The 27,009-nt window shown below is 43.3% G+C and overlaps 3 protein-coding genes across 10 annotated transcripts; all 3 read right to left on the bottom strand.

Annotated features, from left to right (window-relative positions):
* Positions 1 to 291: 291 nt before the first annotated feature.
* Positions 292 to 5,256, bottom strand: LOC123723714 (RNA-binding protein 4.1). Of its 5 annotated transcripts, none has more exons than XM_045701321.2 (4): positions 5,135 to 5,256; positions 4,076 to 4,503; positions 2,753 to 3,644; positions 849 to 1,078 (listed from the first exon to the last, which is right to left on the bottom strand). In XM_045701321.2, exons 1-3 carry the CDS (start codon positions 5,212 to 5,214, stop codon positions 2,773 to 2,775), a joined length of 1,380 nt encoding a protein of 459 aa, XP_045557277.1. In that variant the 5' UTR covers positions 5,215 to 5,256; the 3' UTR covers positions 849 to 1,078; positions 2,753 to 2,772. The 5 variants fall into 5 exon arrangements, with proteins under 5 accessions (XP_082821208.1, XP_045557280.1, XP_045557279.1 ...); XM_045701322.2 differs by having other exon boundaries at positions 957 to 1,078; positions 2,729 to 3,644; XM_082965082.1 differs by having other exon boundaries at positions 292 to 3,644.
* Positions 5,257 to 5,431: 175 nt separating this feature from the next.
* On the bottom strand, positions 5,432 to 9,399 carry LOC106577530 (RNA-binding protein 4.1). 2 transcript variants are annotated; one of them, XM_014155640.3, is made up of 4 exons: positions 9,280 to 9,399; positions 8,071 to 8,506; positions 6,935 to 7,762; positions 5,432 to 6,696 (listed from the first exon to the last, which is right to left on the bottom strand). In XM_014155640.3, the coding sequence occupies exons 2-3, from the start codon at positions 8,480 to 8,482 to the stop codon at positions 6,951 to 6,953; spliced, it is 1,224 nt and encodes a 407-aa protein (XP_014011115.1). In that variant the 5' UTR covers positions 8,483 to 8,506; positions 9,280 to 9,399; the 3' UTR covers positions 5,432 to 6,696; positions 6,935 to 6,950. The 2 variants fall into 2 exon arrangements, with proteins under 2 accessions (XP_014011115.1, XP_045557281.1); XM_045701325.2 differs by lacking the exon at positions 9,280 to 9,399 and adding an exon at positions 8,860 to 9,116.
* Positions 9,400 to 9,744: 345 nt separating this feature from the next.
* On the bottom strand, positions 9,745 to 26,954 carry map4k2 (mitogen-activated protein kinase kinase kinase kinase 2). 3 transcript variants are annotated; one of them, XM_014155632.3, is made up of 32 exons: positions 26,535 to 26,954; positions 23,108 to 23,165; positions 22,748 to 22,838; positions 21,816 to 21,880; positions 21,658 to 21,713; positions 19,906 to 19,953; positions 19,609 to 19,651; positions 19,360 to 19,432; positions 18,968 to 19,099; positions 18,387 to 18,449; positions 18,098 to 18,179; positions 17,659 to 17,769; positions 17,316 to 17,394; positions 16,164 to 16,222; positions 15,930 to 15,982; positions 15,564 to 15,602; positions 15,133 to 15,166; positions 14,829 to 14,985; positions 14,382 to 14,557; positions 13,732 to 13,773; positions 13,370 to 13,454; positions 13,198 to 13,277; positions 13,046 to 13,106; positions 12,657 to 12,780; positions 12,360 to 12,421; positions 12,156 to 12,259; positions 11,844 to 12,027; positions 11,658 to 11,738; positions 11,474 to 11,560; positions 11,247 to 11,317; positions 11,070 to 11,125; positions 9,745 to 10,952 (listed from the first exon to the last, which is right to left on the bottom strand). In XM_014155632.3, the coding sequence occupies exons 1-32, from the start codon at positions 26,628 to 26,630 to the stop codon at positions 10,865 to 10,867; spliced, it is 2,640 nt and encodes an 879-aa protein (XP_014011107.1). In that variant the 5' UTR covers positions 26,631 to 26,954; the 3' UTR covers positions 9,745 to 10,864. The 3 variants fall into 3 exon arrangements, with proteins under 3 accessions (XP_014011107.1, XP_014011108.1, XP_014011109.1); XM_014155633.3 differs by having other exon boundaries at positions 12,360 to 12,418; XM_014155634.3 differs by lacking the exon at positions 13,732 to 13,773.
* Between the last annotated feature and the right edge of the window lie 55 nt (positions 26,955 to 27,009).

Genomic DNA, 27,009 nt, shown 5'->3' with positions numbered 1-27,009 from the left:
ATTGAATAATTTTTTGGTCAATCATCAAACCAATGTGTAGACCTAACCAAATGGTATGTTTTGACATGATTCGTCCTGGATTAACAACCTATCAGGTGTGTTAATTAACCTACAGTATAGAATAGATCATGGCCATATAATATTACCACTATAATGTTAGAGTCTAAGAGGAGAAATACACACTAAAATGTATTCATGCTACTGCTGAGATACTGAGGGGAAACATTTGAGCTTGAAAACTACATTCCAAAAGAAGAGTTCACGAAATCATGAATCAAATGACAAATAGTATGCCTTTTCAGAGTGATTTTATTGAGAAACAAATGGACATAAATATTTCTCATATCATTCAGGGCAAATGGTGCCAAATGCACTCCTAAACATTTTTTTTCAAGATGGAATGGGCCTATAGGCCTACACAACAGTTTAGAAATTTTCTAAAATGTTCAGAATGTATACAAAGTGTAATATTTCATTTAAACACATTTGAGTAATACAGTCATGTGTTAAGTGGAAAATTAGATTTGAAGCAGGTGTTCCCTTCTGAGTGCAATTTCACATTCAAAAGGTATTGAAAAATATCAGCCGAAATGCATAATATGCCTCCCCTGCCTTAGGTGTGGAGTAAAATAAAATGTATATTATTTACACATTCATTCACAACACCTGTATCTATTGTTTTAATGGTTTTATATGTATTTTAAAAGGAAGGCGAATGTGATTAGCAAATGATTGCATTCATCGCACTAATGCATAAAACGGCTAACTAGAGTCAAGTGCAATGACTGATTACACTACTGCTACATCACCTCCAACTGAAGGACTCACATTAAAAAATAAACAACGTGCACGTGGTTGCTTTTTGTTAAATACCTCAAATCTAATAATACCTGAAATCTATATTTACATTGTTTTCTGCGGGGAAATACAAACGTTACTAAGCTATCAGTTAACACACAAGACATATCGAACAGCGAAGCTAAATGTCTGCACATTCCCCATCCAGCCCACGACCACGTCGAAACGCATAGCGAGACGGAACTAAGATGGCCAACCGAGCACGAAACTGTTGCGATACCTGAAAAGAGAGCATACGAAATAGTAACACGGTCACCCACAAGATGCATTCAAGTTCTACGGCATGCATTCTCTCCTATTTGATCAACCTATGACAAGACAGAAAACCTGACTAATCTAAGACATTACCTAGAGAAAATATCAAACACCCAGTGTTTACATTAATACTACACCGAACAAAAATATAAACGCAACATGCAACAATTTCAAATTTGTTACTGAGTTACAGTTCATAACTGAACGGCAGCGAAATAAATTCATCAGGTCCTAATCTACGGATTGCACATGACTGGGAATACAGATAAAGAAAAGGTAGGGGCTTCAATCAGAAAACCAGTCAGTGTCTGGTGTGACCACCATTTGTCTCATGCAGCACAACACATCTCCTTCACATAGAGTTGATCAGGCTGTTGATTATGGCCCGTGGAATATTGTCCCACTCCTCTTCAATGGCTGTTTGAAGTTGCTGTACATTGGCCGGACCTGGAACACGCTGTCCTACATGTAGATCCAGAGCATGCCAAACACGCTCAATGGGTGACATGTCTGGTGAGTACGCAGGCCATGGAAGAACTGGTACATTTTAAACTTCCAGGAATTGTGTACAGATACTTGTGACATGGGGCCGTGCCTTTTCATGCTGAAACATGAGTTGATGGCGGCGAATGAATGGCATGACAATGGGCCTCAGGATCTCGTCATACTATCTCAGTGCATTCAAATTGCCATAAAAAAAATACAATTGTGTTCGTTGTCAGTAGCATCTGCCTGCCTATAGCATAACCCCACTGCCACCATGGGGCGCTCTTTTCACAACGTTGACATCAGCAAACCGCTTGCCCACACGATGCCATACACGCCATCTGCCCGGTAGTTGAAACAGATTCATCCGTAGAGAGGACACTTTTCCAGCATGCCAGTGGCCATCGAAGGTGATAATTTGCCCACTGAAGTCGGTTACGACTCCAAACTGCCGTCAGGTCAAAACCCTGGTGAGGAAGACGAGCACGCAGATGAGTTTCCCTGAAGCGGTTTCTGACAGTTTGTGCAGAAATCATTCGGTCGTGCAAACAGTTTCATCAGCTGTCTGGGTGGCTGGTCTCAGACGATCCCGCAGGTGAAGATGCCGGATGTGGAGGTCCTGGGCTGGCGTGGTTACACGTGGGGTCTGCGGTTGTGAGACTGTTTGGACGTACTGCCAAATTCTCTAAAGTGACATTGAAGGCGGCTTACGGTAGAGAAATGACATTCAATTCTCTGGTGGACATTCCTGCAGTCAGCATGCCAATTGCACGCTCCCTCAAAACTTGAGACACCTCTGGCATTGTGTTGTGTGACAAAACTGCACATTTTAGAGTAGCCTTTTATTGTCCCCAGCACAAGCTGCACCTGTGTTATGATCATGCCGTTTAATCAGCTCCATGATATGCCACACCGTTCTGGTGGATGGATTATCTTGGCAAAGGAGAAATACTCACTAACAGGGATGTAAACAAACTTGCGTACAAAATTTGAGAGAAATAAGCTTTTTCAGGGTATTGAACATTTCTGGGATCTTTTATTTCAGCTCATGAAACATTGGATCAACACTTTATATGGTGCGTTTATTTTTGTTCAGTGTAGTTCCCAAGGAACTTAAAATCACGCTAACCTGTGAAAACTAGTCAGGTCTCACCTGGACAAGTGGGAAAAAGGTTAGTAAGCATAGCGCGCCCGCTCGGCGTAGGGGTCCCGCGGGATGTCATAAGCCAAGCTTCTGGGGAGGGAGGACACTGGGGAGAGGCGCGCGCGCTCGTACGCGTAGCCCTCAGCATCAGCAGGGATTCGCCGGATCGGGCTCCGGTCGCGGGAGTAGTATGAGGAGATGGAGGCTGGTAGAGGAGGGAGGGGACAGCGCTCGTATAGGTCGAGGCTAGAGGGCGGCAGGCGCTCCCTCATTATGGCCGAGGAGGGGGGAGGTGGGGCTGGCAAAGGGACAGACCGGCGCTCTTCGAAATAACTGGCTCCATACGAGCGAGCCCGGTACTTCTCATAGAAGTCCACAACACCATAAGGATCCCGGTCCTCGTAAGATGACCGGCGCACTGGGTTGGCTGGGATCGCACCATAGCTCGAGCTGGTGCCGCCGTACACTGCCTCGCTGGCGTATGTCCGGGCCATGCATTGTTCGGCAGCGCTCATTCCATAACCCTGCGGGACATGGTAACTCATTGCGCTCTCGTAGCCCGCGCCCCTGCCATACCCGGGTACACTGCCGCTGCCGTAAGCAGACCCTCTGCTGCCAAAGTCGTGCACGGAAGCGTAGCTGCCACTGTAACCTGGATCGCCGCCACTGAAGCCCCGTTGATAAACGCGGTCGCTGCGACTGCCCTCGCCGAACCTGGGGGCACCGCCATCGAATCCGTCAGAGCTTGGCTCGGCACCCTCTCTGTAGTTGCCCAACGTGTCGAGCGGACATTCTTTGGACCAGTGGCCTTCCTGCCCGCACCGATAACAACCAGTCCTCTCTCCCATGCCAGGCGTAGTACGCAGGCGGCTAGTCGAAAGCTTCACGCTCAGCAGTTTGCCTTAAAAAAAAAAAAAAAAAGACGCAAGAGTTTACGACGATACAATAAACTGTTCCCTCTATATCTATGCATATGATCTACGGAATCAGAAAGGTGGGCACGTACTAAAACACTACCCTAATAGCCTACATTTTAAAACACCTCTGAACGTAAACACTGACGATTGTTCCAGCCAAGCAACACTGACCCAGGTATACGGAAATATATCCACAACTGACACGTCCATATTCTGGGTTGAATTTTAAAGATACAAAAATGAGTACAACATGTGCATTTGGAGATAGCGGTTGACTGCCCCTTACCTTTATCCATGACTTACCTATCAGTTTTGTTAAGACCTTTTCTTAGTGAATAGAACTCATTATAATTATCAGGGTGGACCTACACCACACCGGGCACTAACCAACCAAGCCCTGCCTGTGTGAGTTCACCTTGGAAGGCTGTGTTGTCCAGCCCACTGACGGCCTCCATGGCATCCTCCACACGCTCCAAGTGGACAAATGCGTAGTCCTTCACTATGTCACACTCCACCACTGGGCCGTACTCCTCAAACTTGGCCCGTAGTTCTTGGTTGGTACAGCTGCTGTTGATATTACCCACGTGCAGCTTGGTGGAGGCTTTGGGTCTGCCGCGGCTCATCTCCACATTCATGGCCTGCCCGTTGAGCTCGTAGTGGTGGAGATTCTTGATGGCATCTTCCGCCTTGGCTTTGTCGTCCATGTGCACAAAGCCAAAGTTCTTGATGATGTCGCACTCTGAGATCTTGCCATACTGGGAGAAGAGGGAGCGCAGCTCCTCTGCCGTGGTGTCTGGAGACAAATTCCCAATGAAGATTTTCACCATGGTGATGATGCTCCTGCTTCAGTATATAAACAGTGGAAGAGGAAATTAAAACAGATGAAACAAATTGAAACATTTTAAATAACTTGGCTCAGGAAGTCTTATGAACCTAAGAGCATATTGATTAACCAAACTATTAGAATATCACATTATTTGATAAATTCGCTCCATCAATAATCCACTGTGCAGTGCAAGTGGATGCATTGGATCATTAACAGGACCAATTTACCAATCATAATGCTGGTTACTCTCTGCCACCACTGTCAGAAGTAGCTAGCGGGTTTGGAACTAGACAAGCTGTCCATTGGTCATTAATTCAGCCCAATTATTCAGGCACGTAAGCGAACGTTTAAAATTCAAAACCATTTCAGCGATCAGCATAGTTAAAGCATATATTTGCACGTGTAGTCATTTGTAACGTGCAAGAGAGCTAGCGACACCGAATTGCCTTTTGTGGCAACTCTAGCAAGTGTCTGCATATGCATGCATAACGAGCATGCTATGCTAACAATAGATCCGAAACGCGTTGCATGGTCATATCTTTCATAGCAGTATGTCAGTTATTTTCTGTTCACATAAGGCAATATGCAACGTCACAATTCACTTTTTTTTTTTAATTACGCGATAGAACACATTTTCTACTTTCGTACCTTTCACGGTCGGATGCCACTGGTTTCCGAGGAGATGAAATGGCGCCGCGCCTGCTAGCTACAGCACAATCTCTGCCCATCCCCTCAAAAGGCAAAACCAGATTGGAGGGCGTCGAAATCAGACCGGTTGATTGGACGAAAGAAGCATACTTGCGTTTCTTCCCTACTGTACTTGATTTAGTATTACCAGGTTTTAGTTGGTATTATCAGAAAAATATTCATTTCAATGAAGTGTAGATGTGGATAAAGTCTGGATAAAGGCTGAAGAGAGCATACATAAAAGAAAACTCGCACCAAAATACTTTATGGTTTATTAAAAAATAAAACAAAAAAACGTACACGCTTGGACTAAGGAAAAATACAAACTACAATTCCCAAAATAGCTTAGCTATAAAGGCACCCATAGAAAGTGATTAAGACAAGAGCCCCTTTTACCTTAATGATTATGTCATAGCCCTGAGTTATGCTCATGTTATTTCCTGTATTGAACATGTTTATGTCGAGTTGCAATGAATACAGGTCAATTTGATGTATTAAAACTTAAGATTGTTAGAAAACAATACTTAATATATTTCTATATCCTCTTGAATTGGTGTATATCAGATTGGGCCAGATTGGGCAATCTAAGCAAGAGTACATTTGGAAGTGCATGAATCTATACATGCTATACACACTGTTCAAATTAGTACAAACTGAATTCTTCTTTTTGGTTAGGAGACATATAAAGATATTATTGATGAAGCAAATCAACTGACACAAATTGGAATGTTTGTTTTGGGATAAGGATGTCACCGTGACAGCCAATAGCAACTCTAAGCAAAAGCAGTATGACGAGGATTTCCTCGACACTAAGCGGAATGTCTTCTTGAAACCAGATGTACATGAACGTTCTCCTTAAAGCCAGTGCATGAATTTCACAAATATTCGTACCGGTCTAGTCTTAAATTGTGTATTACTGGGGCAAATTCAAAACAAAAATGTGGTTGAATGACTGAGCTATACATGGCATGAATGAGATTATAATTTGTAATATATATAGCTGAAAACAATTAAATGAATGAAAAATATTCCTCAAATAAGACAAATGTCTCTAAACTATGGTCACCTCAATACGACAAATTAAAATTGGCCAAATTCAGTGGCCAATTAGCTTTGAGGAGATTCTTAAAAAAAATATTTAAAAAAAGTTTTTTAAAAAAAGAAAATAAAGAAACAAAGCGAGTGGAAAGCCGGTATAGTTAAGCTAGTATTAACATCACACACACAGTGCCAGACCTGTGGTTTCAGATAGCTAAGTGTCCTTGTAAGTGACAACTGTAAATAAAGGAAGTATGTTGACTTGAATATGGATTGATTAGTTAGTTGAGATGAAGATTCATCTGCCGACGGCTGGCACACAGGTGCCAGGAAGATGCACATGCCGATTTCCGCCTGCATCATTCTCGTGCCATCACATTCCGAGTCACGAAAGGTTTGTTTGCGGCACGTGGCACAGCTCGATGGAACCATGCAGCTCGGAGGAGGAATGGTAGCAAAGGAAAAGTCTGGCGAGTCATACACACCTAGAAAAGAGCAGAGCATTCGCTTTGAGAATTGGATTGTATTTTACGGTTTAAAAGCACTGTGGGGGGGACATAGTTTCTGTTCTTCATTGAAGAAATATTAAGATGAACACGAGTCTACAGTTCCCAGCCCCCACCGTGTCATCATCATCATCATGTACCCGTTACACATTCAATGGCACGCACCATTCCAGATGTCACAGAGCAATGGGCCAGTACTCCTGGTTGGTTGGCTCACCTTGGCAGTATGTAGCTCAGTAAGCATAGCGTGTCCGATCGGTGTAAGGGTCCCTGGCCTGTGGGACGGCGTACGAGGAGCTTCTGGAGGACGACACCGGGGACAGCCGTGAACGCTCATAACCATAGCTGTCAGAGGTGACAGGCACTCGTCTGATCGGGCTGCGGTCTCGCAAGTAGTACGAGGCGGCTGCCGAGGATGGTGGTAGTGGGCGACGCTCGTACGGGTCGACACTAGAGGAGAGCCTTGAGAGGGAGGAAGAGGGGAGAGGGGGGATATAGCCCAGGCGGCGCTCTTCAAAATAGCTCGACCCATATGGTTGTGCCCTGTACTTCTCATAATAGTCAACATGGCTGCTGTAACGGTCTCGCTCATAGGCCGATACCTTCTCGGGATAAGAGCTCGGTAGCCTGCCGCTGTACCGATCCCTGGCATCGGCGCTGTACTCCCGAGCAGAGCCATAGCTAGGCCTACGGCTCAAAGGGGAAAGAGGCGGCCCCCCCAGATAACTGGACGCTCTGCTATACCCTAGCCTGCCCATGTAATAGGATGCTGCATCTCTTGGGGGCATCCCGTAGCCACTCGGGTATCTTTCGCCACTCCTGCTGAAACCCAGGGGACCCCGTGGGAAACCCCTGCCGCGGCCCATCATTAGGCCACCCCTGGGGCGTTCACCACGGTCACCATAGCTACCGCCGTTCTGACCACCGTTCGGGCAATCTTTTGACCAGTGACCCTGTTTCCCGCAGACATAGCAGCCGGTTTGAGCTCCCATTCCCGGGATCGTGCGCAGGCGACTGGTGGACAGATGCACGCTCATCAGCTTGCCTTTTGAGGAGAGAGAAGAGACGCATGAGACGGTTGGGTTCTGACACGCACACCACTCCTTCTTAACGGCTGTTATTTCCTCATTGCAAATACTTATATATTAGCATCAATTGGTTCACCCTGCACTGTTACCTTGAAACCGGATAAAATAATCACGAAAGTCTCACGACTTTACAGTGCCATTACGTATTCATTAAACTCAGAGAATTAAACCAAAATGCTTTTCGGCATCACGTTACGATCTTTATGCCATCTAAAGGGAAGTGTATTCTGTAACTACAGAAAGCTCAGACTATCTGCGGGTTCACCTTGGAAGGCTGTGTTGTCCAGCCTACTGATGGCCTCCATGGCATCATCCACAGACTCCATGTGGACAAATGCATAATCTTTCACTATGTCAGCCTCCACCACAGGGCCATACTCCTCAAACTTGGTCTTCAGCTCCTCGTTGGTGCAACCCTCTGGGATGTTGCTGACATGTAGCTTGGTGGTGGCCTTTGGTCTACCGCGGCTCATCTCCACGTTCATTTGCTCCCCGTTGAGCTCATAGTGGTGAAGGTTCTTGATTGCCTCCTCCGCTTCGGCTTTGTCGTTCATGTGCACAAAGCCAAAATTCTTGACGATGTCGCACTCTGAGATCTTGCCATACTGGGAGAAGAGAGTGCGTAGCTCGTCCACGGTGGTGTCGGAGTCAAGATTGCCTATGAATATTTTCACCATCTTCAAATCTGTGTTGTGTTATTCCTGGAAGTGGAGACAAGCAGTTGTTTGTTTACCAAGTCAATTTCAAATATGTGAAGCATGAAGAAAAATACCACGTCCAAAATTAGCTATGAAAGACAACTTTCATAACTAATGTAATGATTATAGGCCTACTTTAATAAAATGTCAAAAGAGAATAAGTTTGCAAGCTCTGATGTACAGTAGCTAGCTACTTAAGCTAGCTAATGTTATCTAGTTACCTACCGCTAGCTAATTCTCCAGCTAACAGTAGCTGACCAGGCCAAATAGAAAAGTTAACGTTAGTATTGAGAACTTACCATTTAATCTTTCATGGCTATTAAGATTTAAAAAAATATATTTATAAAATACGTTACCTTGCAGCTAACTTCGTAAGTCTGACCGTAGCTATAAAAAGTAGAAATTCCCTCACTTTAGCCAGTTAACGTCAGCTAGTTGCTTGTTCTGTCGGAATTAACTTAGCTAGTTTAGCTAGCTACCTGTTCTGTTAACAACCTGTCTGACACTCTCTAAAACCTCCAACTGAAATTCAAATGAGGTTGATAACCTAGCCAACTAGCTTGGTCTTCGTTTGCGTTAACTAGTTTCTAACATTATATATATATTATTTGTTGTTGCAAAAAACATTTGCACGGCATGGTGCTAGCTATTAATAATTCTGGTCAAGCAAAACACATCATGATAATATCGTACAGGATGTCTTAGTCCTCCCTCTAGCAACTTGTTGAATACAAATCAACACTGATTGAGATGTGAATTTCCACAATGTCCCTTACCTGAATAACGACTCAAACTGCAAATGCCAATGAATGAATTCTGAAATGGCGCCGTGATTATTTTTAGGAAGTGTGTGACGCAATCAAGGGGATCAAAAATAAGCAATGGAGCCCCCGTCTGTTCAGTCGAGATACTACATCAATTATAAAGTTACGCATCATGTCATGTTTTTACGGAAGCTTACCCATTTCATAATACTGTTGTAAATAATCTTTCGTACAGGAAAGATTCTGATCTCGTTTCATTTTCTTATTACAAGTGGATAAAAATGATTACATTTTTATCAACTAATTGTACAAAGAGCCCTATAATGAAATTTATACTAATACAAATTAGCATGCCAACCTATTTTGACACTAGTCACACACATTCTTGAGGCTTGCTAAACTAGACTAACTTCATAGGTAATGTTGTCTAATGTCTTTAGAAAATCACATTAATCTTTTATCTTTGCATCAGTCGACTCACATTTTTTAAAATCTTTTTATTTTATCATTGGGAATTCAATGTTTTGGCGTAAGTTCAACAAAGTATACATAAAAACTCTCAAATCCATATTCTCACATACTTTTTTCTTAAAAGAAACAATTAAATAGCAACATGCATTCTCCTTCAAGTGTCTTTCAGGGATGACGAGTGTCACATTGGGCCCAGTCCCTCCCATACATAACCAAACAAAAGCAAACCAGTATCATTAAACACAACGTAGTCTTACTTTGTGGCAAACACACATGTCTGGTTTGAGACTAAACACAACAGAACAATATTGGAATTCATCATACAATTCAACTTCATTAGGGCTGGTTTCCCCAGATGCAGATTAAGCCCAATCCTGTCCTAAAAAGCATGCTCAACGGAGATCTCCATTGAAAACACTTTAACTACTGGAAAAGTCTTAATCTGATCTCAGAAAAGTCTTTCAAAGCACTTTTAAAATGTATTAGCACTCTGATTTTAGGTGACATATTTTCAAGCGTATGAGGTGAAATCTGTTTATGTTGACACCTCGGAGCAGTGCCACCTATGCCATTACAGGTAGTGAACAGAGCATGGTGGTCTAACGGTATATTCCATTCACCGATGTAGTTGGTTTCCACTTCACAATGTTGTATCAGTTAGTGTATTTCCAATGGCATACCAGTAAGAAAACACAATGGGGTTGGAACCAGGTTAAAAGTAGTGTGTGCGCATTCAAGGGGTTAGGGGTCATGACTGGGGGGGCTCTCTCTAACAAGTCTTTTTCAACAAGTTCTTTCTTGAACACACAACAGCTCAGTTTTCTCCCTGTGGCTAATTGTGTGAGAGTCTCATATGGTCTGTCTGTTCCCAGTATGCAGGTAGAGGCGGTTACATCAGTTTGAGACAAGTCTACACTGAGGGGGCTCGTTCCAGTTTATTAGGTGCCAGGGGGCTCGTTCGAGTTTATTAGGTGCCAGGGAGAGCCAGTGGCCTGTAGTGCCTCCTTTCTTCACACAATAAAAGCTGCCCATCTCTGGGACACACTCTTCTTCACTTCTTCCTTGAATACAGCTTTCTCTTCTTTCTTCTTTCCTTCCTTCCTCAGTCCTTTTTCTCTGTCTTATCTTAGTAGCTGCTTTCATGACCAGTCAGGATATAGAGGTTGCTCATTGCTGATGGGTCCTCAGTGGGGGTACTCTGAAGGACAATATCCCTATGGAAATGACAAAAGACAGCGTGATTGGTTTTCTCAAAATAACCTTTGACCCCTTATGGGATCACACATAATGTGGTTTTCAAGGTAACAGGCCAGCTAGAGTTTGGAGCCTACCTGTTTGTCCCCAAGACCCGGAATACTCTGCTTTCGTCTGTGATCTCCTGCGTGACCTAAGATGAGTGTAAATGTATTTCACTGTTTCAGAGAGATAAAATACTAACAATGCAGATCAAGCATTTTTGGTTTGAATGAGCGCACAAGCGCATGGTGGAGAGAAGGCATTATAATCACCTCATTTGTGTGAAGACTCCTCCCTTTAAGACCATGCTTCCAGAAAGCCAGAACACTGTCCTGTAAACAAACTAGCCACACAACAGTAATGTCACAAAGAAATAACCCACACATACAGTACGTAGTGTGTAGCTACAATACCTCACCCCTGTAGCTATGATTTGGTGATGAATTGAGAACATTCTATGCAGTAAAGAATGATAATTGGGATTGAATTAAGTTTTTACTTAGTGTTTCAATGGGGAAGTCAAAGACCAGTTCAAAAGCCAGCTCCTTGGAAGGAAGCCCTTGTAGGGTGACAATCTTCACAGTCTCTGTAAAAATACCATTAGTATTGGTCATTAAAGGGTAGGTAGTGATAATGATACTCTAGGGAGATAATATATTCCAATCGAGCTACAATAGACTCACTCTCCAGTGCAATGAGAACCGTGTCTCTGTCCAGCTGTGTCACCTGCACGGCTCCAGGTCCGGCGCCGACAGGCATACTCTCTGCACACGCACACACACAAGACAGAAAGAGAGAAAGAAAATTATACAATTCTTCTACACAATGTTATATGGTTGAAATCCTGACATCTAACATATCTGTGCTACCTGGTGAAGAGTTTGGTGTGCCGTTCAGCTCTACGATATCAAACTTCAGTTGCTGGTTGGTTGGCGGTTTCCCTTTCTCTGCAGTACAGTCTCTCACACCAACACACAACTGTGGAAACTCATCTGTCACTAACACCAGTAGCTCAAAGATAGGGAGCGGATCTGGTAGACGTATGTCTATATGCTGAAAGAAGGAGAGGGAAGAAGAGAGCATAGGGGGATACATTTTACAAGTCTAACAGACATGGTTCATCTAAATAAATTGTAAGTAATCATTTTAATAGGACAATATTGAGTTATGTCAATACACACCTTGAGCTGCATAAATTTCTGCATGGGGTCATACCACAAGAGTAGAACTAGACCTGACGGTACAGCCCCACACAGGAACGTGCTGTCTGTGTATGGGTTCCTTGCTGCGGCAGAGAGAGAGGGAGGGAGAAAGAGCAATTGAATACATTTTGGGTCAATTTCATAAACTTCCTTGAACATATTGCATTGTCAAATTACACTTACCCACACTGCATCTTCGACAGCTTTTAGTGTCTGGTATCTTCACAGTTACAGCATATTTCCTGCTGATGGACAAACATTTAAAAAAAATAAAAAAATTAGGAGATGCACATAAATTGAAGGCAAACTTAACCCGATAACATCAATCCACACACACACACACACACACACACACACACACACACACACACACACACACACACACACACACACACACACACACACACACACACACACACACACACACACACACACACACACACACACACACACACACACACACACACACACACACTCTACCTGGGGTTGATCCTCTCAGTGAGGCGGTTGGTACTGAGGGACAGGTGACTCTGTTTCTGCTGTTTGTGACCTCTCTGTTCAAACAGAGACATCAGACTGTGGGAGTACAGCTGGGAAGATTTCCCTGAAGATGGGGGTGGAGAGGGAAGGAATGGTAAGAAACCAGTGTTCCAATTTAGCAGTGCTTTTTTCGAGCTTGCCCGGTACAATGGAACCAATGGAGTGCAAACCCCACCCACCTGGCAGTCAAAGTAGGCTCAAGCAAACACTCAAATACTATTTGAACCCAGATCTGGTTTGGAGTAGTGTAGTTGATGGTGTAGGATCCTATGACCAATCGGATAGGTGTGCGATTGGGGTGAACGAAAAATGGGGATCGATTGTCCTACCTGACACGGACATCAAAACGTTGTTCATGACATACAGCCAGGCACATCTCTGTGGGAGCAACTGTGGGGCGAATAGAGAGGTATTAGTGGGATGGTCAGGAATTCAACATGAATTCACCCTTTACCACATTCATAAATGTCTGTACCACTACCTTCTCCAGAGTGTCCTCGTGGAGCTCGTTGAGGTTGAGAGTATATACACCCTCCTCTGCCCCCAGGATAAGGTACTGATCTGAGGACGAGATAAGATCACGTCTTGGTTCATATTCCAGGTGGTGTGTTAGAACCTTATTTTAACCTCTTCAACCCTTTCTGGAACCCTACCTCTGGTTTTAGGGAGGATCCAGGTCACAGCACAGTGGATCTTCAGAGGACAACCATTGAAGACTTTGGAGAAACAGGCACCCATCTATTAAACAAAACAATATACTGTATTGTTTTAATATTGTGTTGACTAATTCCTACATTACTGTAAAATAGGCACGGTTAGAATATTGAGATGTGTCCACTGTCCATCTACACATAAGCAATGTTGCAGTGAGCATTCCGTCAAGCGTTCGTTAGACCGACAGACATTAGCTAGGTCTGTATGTAAGCATGTGTTGTTAGTTATTGGTGCAGCAGTGTCATTGGTCATGTCCCTGTAGTGTAGGGCACATGCTGTTAGACTAGACCTCTGCACTTACATGGACTTGAGGGGTAGGAGGGAGTCCATGACAATCAGCTCTCTAGAAGTTAAAAAGGTTACACACAACAACAAAAAAGAGGGGTAAACTGTGTAGTTCAAATGATAATGTTGTTGAAATGAATGGAACAAAACAGCAATGTCATGGGATCTGGCTGTTTGTTGACTCTTCTGAATTCTCTCCTCCCTATATTAATGTTACAAAATGATTGTTTATTAAAGGAGATAAAACTGGATGTTTTGAAACAGGTTATTAGGTTAACAAACCACACACTTTTTGGTTAACAGTACACACACTTGCTGGTTAACAAACCACACACTTTTTGGTTAACAGTACACACACTTGCTGGTTAACAAACCACACACTTTTTGGTTAACAGTACACACACTTGCTGGTTAACAAACCACACACTTTTTGGTTAACAAACCACACACTTTTTGTCACTATGTCCCAGGGTTGGATGAATGACACTTTTCAACTATTGCGTTGAAATTTCACTTCATCCCAAGTGTCAGAATTTACATTGAATCTAACCCCAACCATGCTATACACTGACAGCCTCGAATATTGGCATCAGCACATACAGTATGGATATGAAACTAATGTACTCATATGTAGTGGGTCAACATTTCCCTGTGTTTTAAACTCACAGAGTCCTCTGTCTTTCTCCTCAGTGTGCTCCACTCTGGAGAGAGAGAGGTTTCCCTGCTCGGAGAGGCCATTCCCCTTGTCTTCTTCTCCGCCTGCACGGCGCTCCCCTCAGAAACACTGGGGTCACTGCACCACTGTCTGCTGATGTCCTGGGTAGCGGAACACCTGGCCAAGACTAGAGAACCACACGAGAGGAGGAGAGATGGGAGAACCCATTTTTCATGTTGTCAATCTTAGCATGAATGAGAAAAGCTACAATGATTTGGATTAAAACACACAGAAGATATACTGTATAATTGAACATATTACGATTGCATTAGAATATACTGATCACTTGTCAAATATTCACGTCAACATATAATCTCGGGACCCAGAACCAAATCAGTTGTCATGACAGATTGACATTTAACCTGGAAACATGTACTCTGTGTGTGGAGGTTCAGTACCTGACATGGAGTTGTTGGGTGTGGAGTCGGGCCCCAGGGTGGAGCTGGGGCGGAGGGTGAGGTCCTTGTCCTCCAGGGTGGGACAGAAGGAGCCGATGGCAGGCAGGGAGGCTGTGGAAGGGCTGAATAACCCACTCTTCCTCCCACCTTTACCCCCCTACACAACCAAAGACAATAGACAAAACACCATCATATAATGCAATAGGAAATAGCTGAAAGGTCAAAAGGATTGTCTTCATATATTGCATTACACTATTTCAGAAGGTACTCTTTGTTTTCTTGGGGTTGTGTTATTGGCACTTACGTCAGTAGATGGCACTCTTTTGATGGTTAAGCTCCTGGATGAAATAGTCAATGGTATTATTGTTACTGAAGCACTCTGTGGTAAATCAAAGGTAAATCAGATTTCCTTTCCATGTGGGATACTTGCTGTCACAGTCAATAAACTGACATGGGCTCAATTAAGATTTGGAGCAGGGCAGGTTCAATGAATTGTAAAAAATACAATCATTTTTTTATATTTTATTTAAAATATGCATACCCAACAATAATAATCAGTGGTCAAATATTCTATACTTCTTTACCAGATAATGTCAAGTTACCATGAAAAGGTATTCATTTCAATGTAATTAAACAAACGTTCATTGCTTCCTTGATAAGAGTTGCCACAGGGTAGAATAGTGTTGAATTGTGTTTTTACAATGGGTGGGAGGGGGAGGGGGTCTGCTGGCCTACCTCAGCTGCAGAGCTTCCTCCACACATTCTAACAGGCTCCTGAAATAGGAAGACACGATGTGAATGTCTCTATAGAGCCACTTGTTCTGTGTGCATGATGTGACAGAGCACTGTTCTGTGACAATAGGAGCGTTGCAGCCAGTGTTCGCTCTCAAGGAGGAAGCAAACTTTTCCTTTTACTGCAAATATGAGTCTATTAATAATGCATCAGGAGTTTTTTCAATGTTTTCCCCTCTCTAGTGGGGACGTCACATCCATGGACACACAAACACTGATAGTAGATTTGAGATAATGCTCCGAAATACTATGTCTTTGACGTAATGCTACTAGATTTGAGAAAATTGGTGAGGAAGAGGAGCATCTTACGGTGATTCAGTTTCATCTTCTGAGAGGTCCCAATCGTCTTCATACGAGCTTTGCTGAAATATGACAAAAAAACATCAACAACATACACATTCATAGTATCCCTATTAATAACATCTTAAAATCATGCCATAAAAGAACTCACATCTCGTAATCCCACTTCCCCAAATAGCCATTCTATGTTGAATTGACCTCTAACCCCCTACATGTCAAACACAGGAAATAAATGTCACTCACCATATCAGGATAAGGCTCTGTGACTTTCCTCAACGGGGGCCCAAACTTCACTTGGTCAACTAAGGCAAGCACAGCTTAGTTAACCATGAGCAAAAGTTACACTTAAATACAACGTATGTACTTATAATTACTAACTGCTGATCCAAAACATGTTTTATGTGATTCATTTTACTATCATTTATTATCACTTGTTATATATTCCAATCGATTGGTCAACTACTTTCTTGCTCAGGGGCACACTCTCACAGGCTATATCACACTCATATCACAACCTCAATCATGTGTTACAGTACTACCATCGGCTTCAGGCAACTCACCGTACTGCTCACCCCAGAAAACCTATTGTGATGCCCATTCACAATGACTCACCACATCCCTTTCCACAAACATGCCCGAGAACCTATTGTATTTGCATAAGAGACGAGTCACAACACCCCTCTCCACTCCCACCATCTATTTGTTTTCATGTTGACATGCTTGTCTAAATATACGCTGTTTGTCCCAGGCTGCTGTAGAGCGGCCGCATTGTCCACCATCACCGCGCCCTGTGTATGCTGTAACCTCACTCATAGGAGACATAACAATAGTTCCTCAGTCGCCCCTCCTCGCCTCACACGTGGGTCGCCAGGCACGTCAGGGTCATGGCAGAAAGGGGACATGGCATGTGCGTGTGTGGACAGTGCCACCTCTATGCGTCCCTCTGTGTTGGGTGACCGTGTGACTTGGTGACTTCATCTCCCCCTTCAAGTCTCAATGGGCGTCTTGTAACAGGAGTCAGGACCCCAAGAGTCTTGTGTTGTGGGCTACTCTCCTCTACCTCGGCCACCGATCCATACATTAAGCCAGCGAGGGTGATGTTGACCTCAACTCTCCAAGCACGCAGGATACACAAGGATACACACACGCACACACACACACACACACACACACCCTCTCTAACTATAGATGAGTGTCCACTTGAATTATCGTGGACGGATGTACAGTCAAAGCCCACGTACAGTGCTCAGGGCAGAAGACCCTCATTGATGTTGATTTTGATGGTTTTGCAAATAGAACTTCAATAACCCTTGTCACAAATTGTAGTGATGATGCCATGTGTGGGCTGATGATGATGCTTCAGTGCCATAACTGTATAGCGATTTGAAGACTCACACTGCTCTTCAGATAGAGTCCTCTCCACAGGCAGGTGTTTCCCTGCAGACTGGATCTTATCAGGAGCAGCTTCTCCATTCTGCAGACAAACACACACACACACACACACGCACACACACACACACACACACACACACACACACACACACACACACACACACACACACACACACACACACACACACACACACACACACACACACACACACACACACACACACACACACACACACACACACACACACTCACATAATAAATCACACTAGGAACAAGCAATGTTCCTGAGAGTTCTAGGTGATGGCCATGCATGTGCGTCTGTCTGTCTATCGTCGCCTATCCTCACCTCCAGGTCGTTATCATCCATGCCGTGTGTGGAGTGGAGGTCTGGGTTGTTGGCCATGTCCAGCAGCTCAATGATCAGGTTACGAGTCAGTAGCTGGGTCACAAACGGATGCTGGGGATACGACGACAGATTTATTTTTAAATGTAAAAGCTCTACATCAATAAATAACGTCATCATTAATTTCCTTGATCTCTCACAGCTCCCGAGGTCCTGTTAGGGGTCCCTATTAGCTATAGACATGAATACAGGATCGCTATGCTTTTTGCACCTCAGTCAGAGGCTCTAGTCCAGAGGCTCTGTCTATAATGACGGTGAATATTGATCGCCATTCAGGGGCTTTTCATGAATGTTTCCTCCGCTTGTTTTATAGAGAGAGAGAGAGAGAGAGAGAGAGAGAGAGAGGAAAGCAACGTGCTCTCAGTGGTGTACAGAAGTGTACCTGCAGTAAGGTCTCAGACGACGGTCTCTTCCTGGGGTTCTTAATGAGGGACATCTTCACAAAGCTCTGGAACCCCGCAGACCTGCAGAGAGAGGAGGGAGGGAGGGAGATGAGACAGCAAAAAAAAATGCATAACCATATTGAGAAATATGGAGAATATCAATGCTGCATTCAAAGAACAGTCGTGTCAGGAGGATGCTTTCGGAGAAGAGGTATTTCACATACAGTATGATGCACGGTGAGGTGGCTGAATTGTTCAGGGAATGTGGTGTGCTCATGTTCATCTCACCACTTGGTCTTGTCCTTGAGCCTGGGTGGCTGGAAGCTGCTTTTCGACATTAACATCAAGGCTCTGGAACATAGTTTTAATAGTTTGAAACGTTAACACGGTGGAAAGCCTAGCCTTCTTTGTAGATCTGTTTATTATGTGCCTTAGCCAGCTCCTTTGTCCTTCGCTGACATGTTTTGCCATAACGACAAACACTACAGAGGGGATTTCCAAAAGCACAAACAGATCTGCTACCAGGCTTGAGATTTTTGTTGTTGTTGTCGTCGTCACATACAAAGCTATGATAGCATATTGGATTCAGAGGTATGTGGATAGCCCGCAAAATGCAACACAGCACAAATATATATCCATCATAATTTATTTTCAGTGGAATTATTGTGGATTTAGAGGAGTGAATGAAAAGGGGATGGAAACTATTTATTGTTGATGTGAAGGCTAGAGTCTAGAGGGGACTGGTACGGAGTCTGCCTGTCTGTGTCTGGATCTCTGCCTTGCTTTGCCTGGATCTCTGCCTTGCTTTGCCTGGTTCTCTGCCTCTGTCTCAGTTTGTCTGTAACTCTGTCCGTTGTCTCAGAGCTCACCTCATAGGGTGGAGGTCAAACATGGGTGGCTGGAGCTCTGCCAGCTCGATGGCCGTGATGCCCACCGCCCAGATGTCACACAGATGGTTGTACCCGCCCTTTTTCTCCACTGCTGCCACCTCCGGTGCCATCCTGGCATGGGTACATAAACACCAGTCAGGTGAAATGGGATGTTGGGGGTTATGAATTATGATGTGGTTATAATGAATTATAAGACTTGTCATAAGGAAATATGACCACCTTATAAAGTGTCTCATAGCCATCCTGAAAGAACATGTCCAAAGAGGGAAACGTATGACTACTGTAAGATGTATCAGTGTCAGCATAAATAAGCATTGAAGTATATCGTTTTCAATGAGAGTCATAACGTGGTTTGAGCCCAGTTATCTTACCAGTAGGGAGTTCCTATAAAAGACTTCCTCTTGGCTACAGAAGCACTGATCTCTGCAGCAACTCCAAAATCGGCTGCATGGAAACAGAGACAGAGAAGACAGTCTTGTGGCAGGGGGAGACAGAATACAGAATCCAATATGTCTTATGAGTGGTTTATTTTTACCACGCTAGTTAACCTCAAAGTTATCGCAGACAATGTATATGAGTGTGTGTGATTGATTGATGGTATAGAATAGATGTTCACTGACCCAGTTTGACATCTCCTCGTTCTGTGATAAGGATATTTGCTCCCTATAGACAGATGGACACACACACACACACACACACACACACACACACACACACACACACACACACACACACACACACACACACACACACACACACACACACACACAAACACACACAAACACACACACACACACACACACACACACACACACACACACAAACACACACAAACACACACACAAAGATATGAGCTCACAAAGATGCAGATCAGAGCCATTCACTGACAACAACATACTGGTATGTCAAAATTATACCTTTATGTCTCTATGCATTTTACTTGTTTCGTGCAGGTGGTACAAGCCCTGTTGAAAAACAAAAACACAGAAACAGTTTGACAAATCTCTCAATCTCATCCTCAGTTCACCACACAAGCCCATAGAGCCAGACACAACACAACAGTGTGCAACAATCACGAAGTGTTGACACGAATGAGGGAGGTAATGTTATGTTGCTGTGCTGTATGTGTGGTGTCATGAAACATGCTGCATTGCTTTCCTGTGGTTAGAAACACATGATTATACCAGTGGCGTGTATTGAAGGATTTCAAAGGGAAGCCAGCCTTCCCTAATGAATAGACAAAGAAAGAAAAAAAAATATATAGATATATATTTTGTCTCTCTCTGTGTTTTATAATTTTTCTCCAATTCGCAAGAGGTTGACTGTATCTCACTGGAGAAAACATCAGAGCGAGTGAAACAGCGCCCCTCTGTCTCTGTATCTGTAAGCCATCTATCTGATGCTGTCTGGTCAAAAAGAGTATGACATTGATGCCGCTCGTAGCATTGAATGTCAGGGAAGCCAGCGAGGATTCAGTTCAGCATTGAGCTGAACTCAGAGAGCTCAACTGTGAATGGTCCTGGAGCACCAAAAACAAAGTGTCAAGTTAAATAAAAGTTCAATAAAAAATAAAAAAATCTATTAAAAAGAGGCCAGTTTGGATTTTTCTTCACACAACTCACAAGCCAAGCGTCATTTACAAAAACAACTTGAATTGTTGCATCTCGTAGTGTCGTTGTCCTCCGGTGGCTAGCTAAAATCACCCCTTTCCTAAATTAATTATGGATTGAGATAGGGATTTGGCCTTGTGGTTTTATTTAATTTTCCGTACTGGCCAATGATTAATACAGAGATTCTGATCCAACCATAAATTCATATTGTGCCCCTGGCCCTGAGAGGATGTAAGTTCAATATGTAGCTAGATGTAGTAGGCTAATGTTAACTAGCTGGTCTGGCGCATCGTTGTCCATGAAAGTAAGTTAGGCTAGCGATCAAGCATTTTAGCCAGCTAGGACAACTATTTGTTTTTAAAGTGTGTACTGTATGACAGAGTCATAAAAGAAAGGAGGATGACATTGGCATTTCTGGGTGAGTCAAAATGTTTTTTTTCTACTTGCAAGCTCGCGCATACACACAGAGAAATCAGAACCATCAACAGCCACATCATATTTAGTTTACGTTGATTGGACTAAATCGTTTTTTGGTATCTTTTAGCTGTAATTATTAGACTAAGCATAGGTGATTTGATGATGTTGAAATGTTGAAGTTGAAATGGTGCTGCAATAACGGACGCATCTCCTGTTTTCTTTGCGACTTGCGGTAACACTCTGTGGTTCTAAATCAATAGTTGTTTAGCGTCCCGAAAATGTCGGAAACATTAACTTGCTTGACCATGCTGCAGGTCATGTAACTGTCTGTTTGTGGACTTCACCGGACAGATGCTCTCTGGTCTTGTGCTGAAACCAAGGTGTGGCTGAATTTATTCTGCCACTGTGTCATCTTATTGTCTCGGCCTTTAGATCACAGTCGCAAGGCATATGAATGAACAGGTTAAAGAGCAAACAACGCAATTATCACAACACATAAGTTGTAATATGTATTTTCTTTCCTGGCTTGGCTTCCTCAGTGATTTTATCCACACACTGCTACTGGATTATACTGTGACCATCTGTCCCAGTTAGGAAAGTGACAGAGCTCATAACTTATAGTACATCCCTGGGCTGACTAACCTGGAGGGTTTCTCTGCAGATGTAGGCTATCTGCTTCTCCTTTAAGGGCCCAGTCACTGTGGAAAGACAAGTAGAGACCTTAGATTAATGGCCATACAAGAGAGGAAGGAAAATACATGGCTATAAAGTAAGGTCAGTTCAGTTGTAGCAATACATACCGTGGTAAATGTCTTGTAACGACCCCCCTCCACAGTACTCCATACATATCCACAATTTAGTGTTTCTGCAAAAAATGGGAGATACACAGTTTGATTACCAGTCGGGGACGCATTCTTTTGACTTTGCAGACAAAAAAAATAAATAATAATCGGAATATGGATTTTTTTTAACCAATTACTATGAATTTCATTGTTGAGGAGAACTGAGTAGGGACTGTTTCGCCATCCAAACAAATCACAATATTATCTGACCTTGAAATGTTACAGAGGTAACATTCAGACGTTCCAAGAAGACTAAGATAAAACGGTGAAAACCTTGAGCAAAATAATTTGAGACTCAGCAACAGTGTGGGTGTATGCACGCACGCACTCATGCACACACATATGCGACATGCATACATGCATACGTTTTTTCCTGTGTGTATGCATGCGCTTGTTAGTGACCGTAGTCTATCAACAACAGAGCTTTTTGTGTGTATAACATTAATTTTGAGAGCCACAATTTCTGTAGTGTGGGAGAGAATGTTGCATTCTAAGTCCTAGTAGTGGGTGTTTGAGGTAAGAGGTTTCCCGAGTGGCGCAGTGAGTGAGTAGCGCAGCGGTCTAAGGCACTGATTCGCAGTGCTAGGAGGCGCCACTACAGACCCTGGTTCAATCCTTGGTTCGATCACGGGCGATATCACAACTGGCCGTGATCTGGAGTCCCATAGGGCGGCGCACAATCGGCCCAGCGTTGTCCGGGTTAGGGGAGGGTTTGGCCGGGGTAGGCCATCATTGTAAAATAAGAATTTGTTCTAAACTGACTTGCCTAGTTAAATAAAAATAAAAAGAGTGGAATTCAACACATCCAAGAACACTCACAATCCAAGGAATTCCACGGATGGACGTGGAACTCTGATGAAGTGTAAAATTAGACAAGCCTAAACATGTACCTGTGATAGCTGCCGAAATAGGCCACGATGTTCTTGTGTTTACATTCCTTCATCATAGTGATCTCCTGCTGGATGGATGTGATGTCATCACCTGAACAGGGAGCATGCAGGTCACATGACCAAACTAAGACACATATATAGGCCATTTCCTGACATCTCAACACTAATACTAGTACTAGAACTACTAGCTACTTCTACTACTAGCCTACTGCTGCTAGTAGTAATAGTTAACTGTGTCACATACACACAATAGATTGTCTCCAAAGACTTAAGAATGTACTACACAAAGCATACAGGAAGGCAAAACATGCAAGAAATAGCCCATAATACATGTATAACAAGACTAGGCTGGTCACTTACCAGGATCCAGTTTGACTATTTTGATGGCGGCCATTGCCGAACTCTTGATGTTGCGAGCCTGAAAGAAAGGGTGAACGTAGCTGTGAGTGATTAATACTGTGAACTTTATACAGGGAATACAGATTACAGAATGACATGTCCATGGATTAGTCAGCAGTACATAGGCCTACAGCACTAGACACCTACATTGGGGAGAGTGGAACAACACCAACAGTAATCAGTTTCCTCGAAGCAATTGCATCCAATTGCTGACGTCTCATTGCAATTGTTCTATTTACAACAGTCAATTAGCTGTTTACAACCATTTCATTTTTCTTTTTCTCACAATTTCTAACTCTAAATACAATTTCTTAGTATTGGCAATGGAAAACAGAACAGCTAATGCAATTAAATCACAAAATATCTAGATCTATATAGCTATGATAGTCCTATTTGTGAAATTCAAATGAAAAGCCATTTTTTGGGGCCAAAATGCAATTTTCTCTGTAACTCATTCCTAAATGCATTTTCATCTCAGTTTGGAGATCTGCCACAATCCTCCCATCACTATAGGAAGCCCTGGGCATCCATTCAAAACCCAAACCCCCTAGTCAGCCATCTTGATGATAAAAGACCCATTATTAGACCCTGGTCTGGCCGGGCTAGTCGCATTCTGTCTCTGACCTTCAGCTTCACCTTGTAGAAATGTAACAGAAGGAGAGAGAGACAGGGGCTGCTGGGGACACTATAGTAGTGAGAGGTATTTCCTACACAGTCCCAGGTTGTATCTGAAATGACACCCTATTCCCTCTATAGTGCACTACTTGTGACCAGGGACCGCATCAAAAGTGGTGCACTGTATAGAGAATAGTGTGTCACTTCAGACGCAGACCCAGAGCCTTAAGGGGTCCCGTGTGGCTCAGTTGGTAGAGCATGGTGTTTGCGAGGCCAGGGTTGTGGGTTCGATTCACACGGGGGACCAGTACGGAGGAAGAAAAAATTATGAAATGTATGCATTCACTACTGTAAGTCGCTCTGGATAAGAGCGTCTGCTAAATGACTACATTTTTTAAGTGACATGGTCTATGTCAGGGCGTAAGAGAGAACAGGGGGAAAAGTCCCTGGCTTTGAATCCAGAGGATGTTGTTTACAATGTCCATCCGACGTTCGTCCGTCATTTCCTCTCGTTTTATCCTTTAAAAACATGGATTGCTCCCATTCTTTCTGACAGGTCAAACGGTGAAGTGACGTCAGGTGGTAAGGTCCTTTACTCTATGCTCAACAAACATAGAATCAGCCAATGGTCTATCAGATTGCCTATAGACAAAACCTGAAGCTTGGCTACACGGACTTCCTGTTTTTTTCCTGTTATAACAGAGCACTTCCTGTGACTAAAGTGACAGTAATGTCTCTTTAATGTTCGCCACGGGGCAGCATGAAAGAACAGCGTGTTGTGGGATAGAGTTTACAGACAATGGTAATGAAAATAAAACTTCATCACTTTGATCAAAGTTCCAAAAGTAGTTATTTCTCAGGGCTTGATGATTTAAATTCCACACAATAAAAACACAGACGGCTTTTCCCAGCTTTTCCATACAATCATTCGGAAGTATGTTGCACTAAACTGGCCTCAAGACATTATTGATATTCAGTGAGAGACAGATCCCACAACAGCATAAATGGAAATATGTGTGTGTGTGATGTAACTTGCAATAACAAACGACTAGCAGCCCACAGTGTGACAGTGATGACTGGGCTCTGTAGTGCTGCTGCTGGTTTGTGAAACATATTTCTGTTCTGTGGGTTTCCCCTACCAACGAACCTCAGGCAATCTCAGTCAGGTCACAAGTTTATAACCATGAATGTACGTACGTATGACTCCTCAACCTGTCTTTGGCATAGTTTCACTAGACTAGAAGACAAAAATAACTATTCACTCGTAAAAGCAACCTCCCACTGTGGTCTTTGAGATGAATATCAGGGCTACTTCTGAGGCATGAAATCTATGCTTTCTTGTCTGACATAGGCTTCATTCTTTATTTCCGTAGCTGCAACAGGTCACACACTTGAGAGCAGAACCCTCAGCTGAGTAGCTGAAGAGCTTCCTGGATCTTGTGAACAATGGTCATCTAATGAATGTCCAGAGTCAGAGAGCCCACTAGGTCACATGGCCAGTGGTTTGACCCCTGACCTCCACGGAGCTCCAGTACGGCTGGAGAAACAGAACAGTGGAGGAGAGGAAGAGAACAGCGAGGTAGTGGGAGGTGATAATAGGCCATTGTCTATGGGACAGTAACAGTTTCTCCATTCACAGCAGGCAGGCAGGCATAGCCTGGGCAGTGACATGGCGCTAAGGCATGGCAGGCGTGGTACAACATTACATAACGTCAAGACTGAGTGAAACAGAGGACATGCCTAGGGGACATTTTGAATTATTCATATTCATAAAGCATTAGTCCAAAAGTTAACAATTGTGCTTGCAGTAAATGTTGAGTGTTGTACTTGTTTACTTTTGTAGCCTGTTGGATACCAAATGTTTCAGGTAGGGGAGGAGAGGCACACCGCAATTTCAGTCTGTTGCTCTTGCAGGATGCATGTATTTTACATTCAGGGTGGGATCACAGGATGTTTTTTTATCCTGCAGCTCACATCACGAAGTGAAAATAGACGAGACTGACTGAAAAATACCTTATCGATAGTCAAGATACATAAATGCTGATAAATGTCACCGTGCCCTTCAGACTAGATTTCTTGTAACATCCCCCGGTCTTAAAAAGGTGATCTATGAAGTAAGTTATTCTACCTTCATAAAAAAACAGCACAAAATGAGAGTATATTACAGAGAGCTTTATAGTATTGCTGAGACAGCTAATAAAAAGTTATAATGAAATGCCTTGATAAATGTTCCTGTGGTGGCCTGGGTCCTAATGGATGTTGAACTAATGGTCCAGCCCGGATGCTATCCCAGCCTGATTATGAATACTGAACAGCAAAAAATTAACGACTAGTCAGTAGTTTATGGGCATTAACCATAGGCACTAAAGGCATCATTAGGATTAGGGGCTCATTGACTATCCCCGCATTATTCTCACATAGCAGTCGCACTTGCAGGGGCGCCATACCCAACCTTTTACCAGTTATTGGTTACCTGCATACACATGATTTGTTGAGTGGTCATATATAAAGTTTAACGTAGAAGATTATGTTAATAACGTTAAAGTATGGTGGCTGTGCTTCTATCCACTTTTGAATGTTAAGAGCCTGTCAACATAAAATTCAATAAAATGTCCCATTGTGGAATACAGGAAGAAAAAAAACGTGTTTATTAACAGCTAGGCGACGTTGGTTTACTAATTTGACATGTCAACGGCTTAGCCTAACCCCATAGGTAGTCAATCAAAAACCCATGCATACGTGCGAACTGATATTTTCCCCACTCACGACTCACCTTGAACACATCTCCGTACGTGCCACTCCCAATACGATGAATTAACTCGTAATCATTCAACGGGTCCAAAAACGAGACTCCAATAGTAGTATCCATGCCTGCAGACAGAACTGCGTCTGGTCACTCACGCACGTTTATATCCACTCATGACAACAACACATACAGCGAATCAACAACTGGACGCGAGGTATAGTTGCAGTAAACCCAGGGGTGCAGTCTCGATGAAATACTACTACACCGCGACACTTCTGACCAAGCAAATATAACTGATAACCTGACAGTATCGGTATTGATTACGTGACCAGACACCACAGATATCCTTCTTCCGAGTCATTCATGTTACCCTAGGCGAGCCCGCCAGATCATGCAAAGTCAAGTGATCTCAATTCTCAAGTCTTCGACTATAGGCGCATGACGGAATTTTCCTGGTCATTAAAGCAGACGAGCAGAGGATGCACACTGTACATCTATGAAT

Source organism: Salmo salar, chromosome 18 (genome assembly GCF_965601325.2).
Source record: "Salmo salar chromosome 18, fSalSal1, whole genome shotgun sequence".
NCBI classification, from domain to species: domain Eukaryota; kingdom Metazoa; phylum Chordata; class Actinopteri; order Salmoniformes; family Salmonidae; genus Salmo; species Salmo salar.
This window is presented reverse-complemented; position numbering and strand designations above follow the sequence as displayed.

Coding starts and splice junctions, on each gene's coding strand:
- map4k2 (XM_014155632.3), bottom strand. CDS start 26,630: ATGGATACTACTATTGGAGTCTCGTTTTTGGACCCGTTGAATGATTAC. Junction 14,558..14,828: donor ACCCAACAACTCCATGTCAG/GTACTGAACCTC, acceptor GTGGTTCTCTAG/TCTTGGCCAGGTGTTCCGCT. Junction 12,781..13,045: donor CGTTTTGATGTCCGTGTCAG/GTAGGACAATCG, acceptor CCCCATCTTCAG/GGAAATCTTCCCAGCTGTAC.
- LOC106577530 (XM_014155640.3), bottom strand. CDS start 8,482: ATGGTGAAAATATTCATAGGCAATCTTGACTCCGACACCACCGTGGAC. Junction 7,763..8,070: donor GGACAACACAGCCTTCCAAG/GTGAACCCGCAG, acceptor TCTCCTCAAAAG/GCAAGCTGATGAGCGTGCAT.
- LOC123723714 (XM_082965082.1), bottom strand. CDS start 5,214: ATGGGCAGAGATTGTGCTGTAGCTAGCAGGCGCGGCGCCATTTCATCT. Junction 4,504..5,134: donor GTGGCATCCGACCGTGAAAG/GTACGAAAGTAG, acceptor TATATACTGAAG/CAGGAGCATCATCACCATGG. Junction 3,645..4,075: donor GGACAACACAGCCTTCCAAG/GTGAACTCACAC, acceptor TTTTTTTTTAAG/GCAAACTGCTGAGCGTGAAG.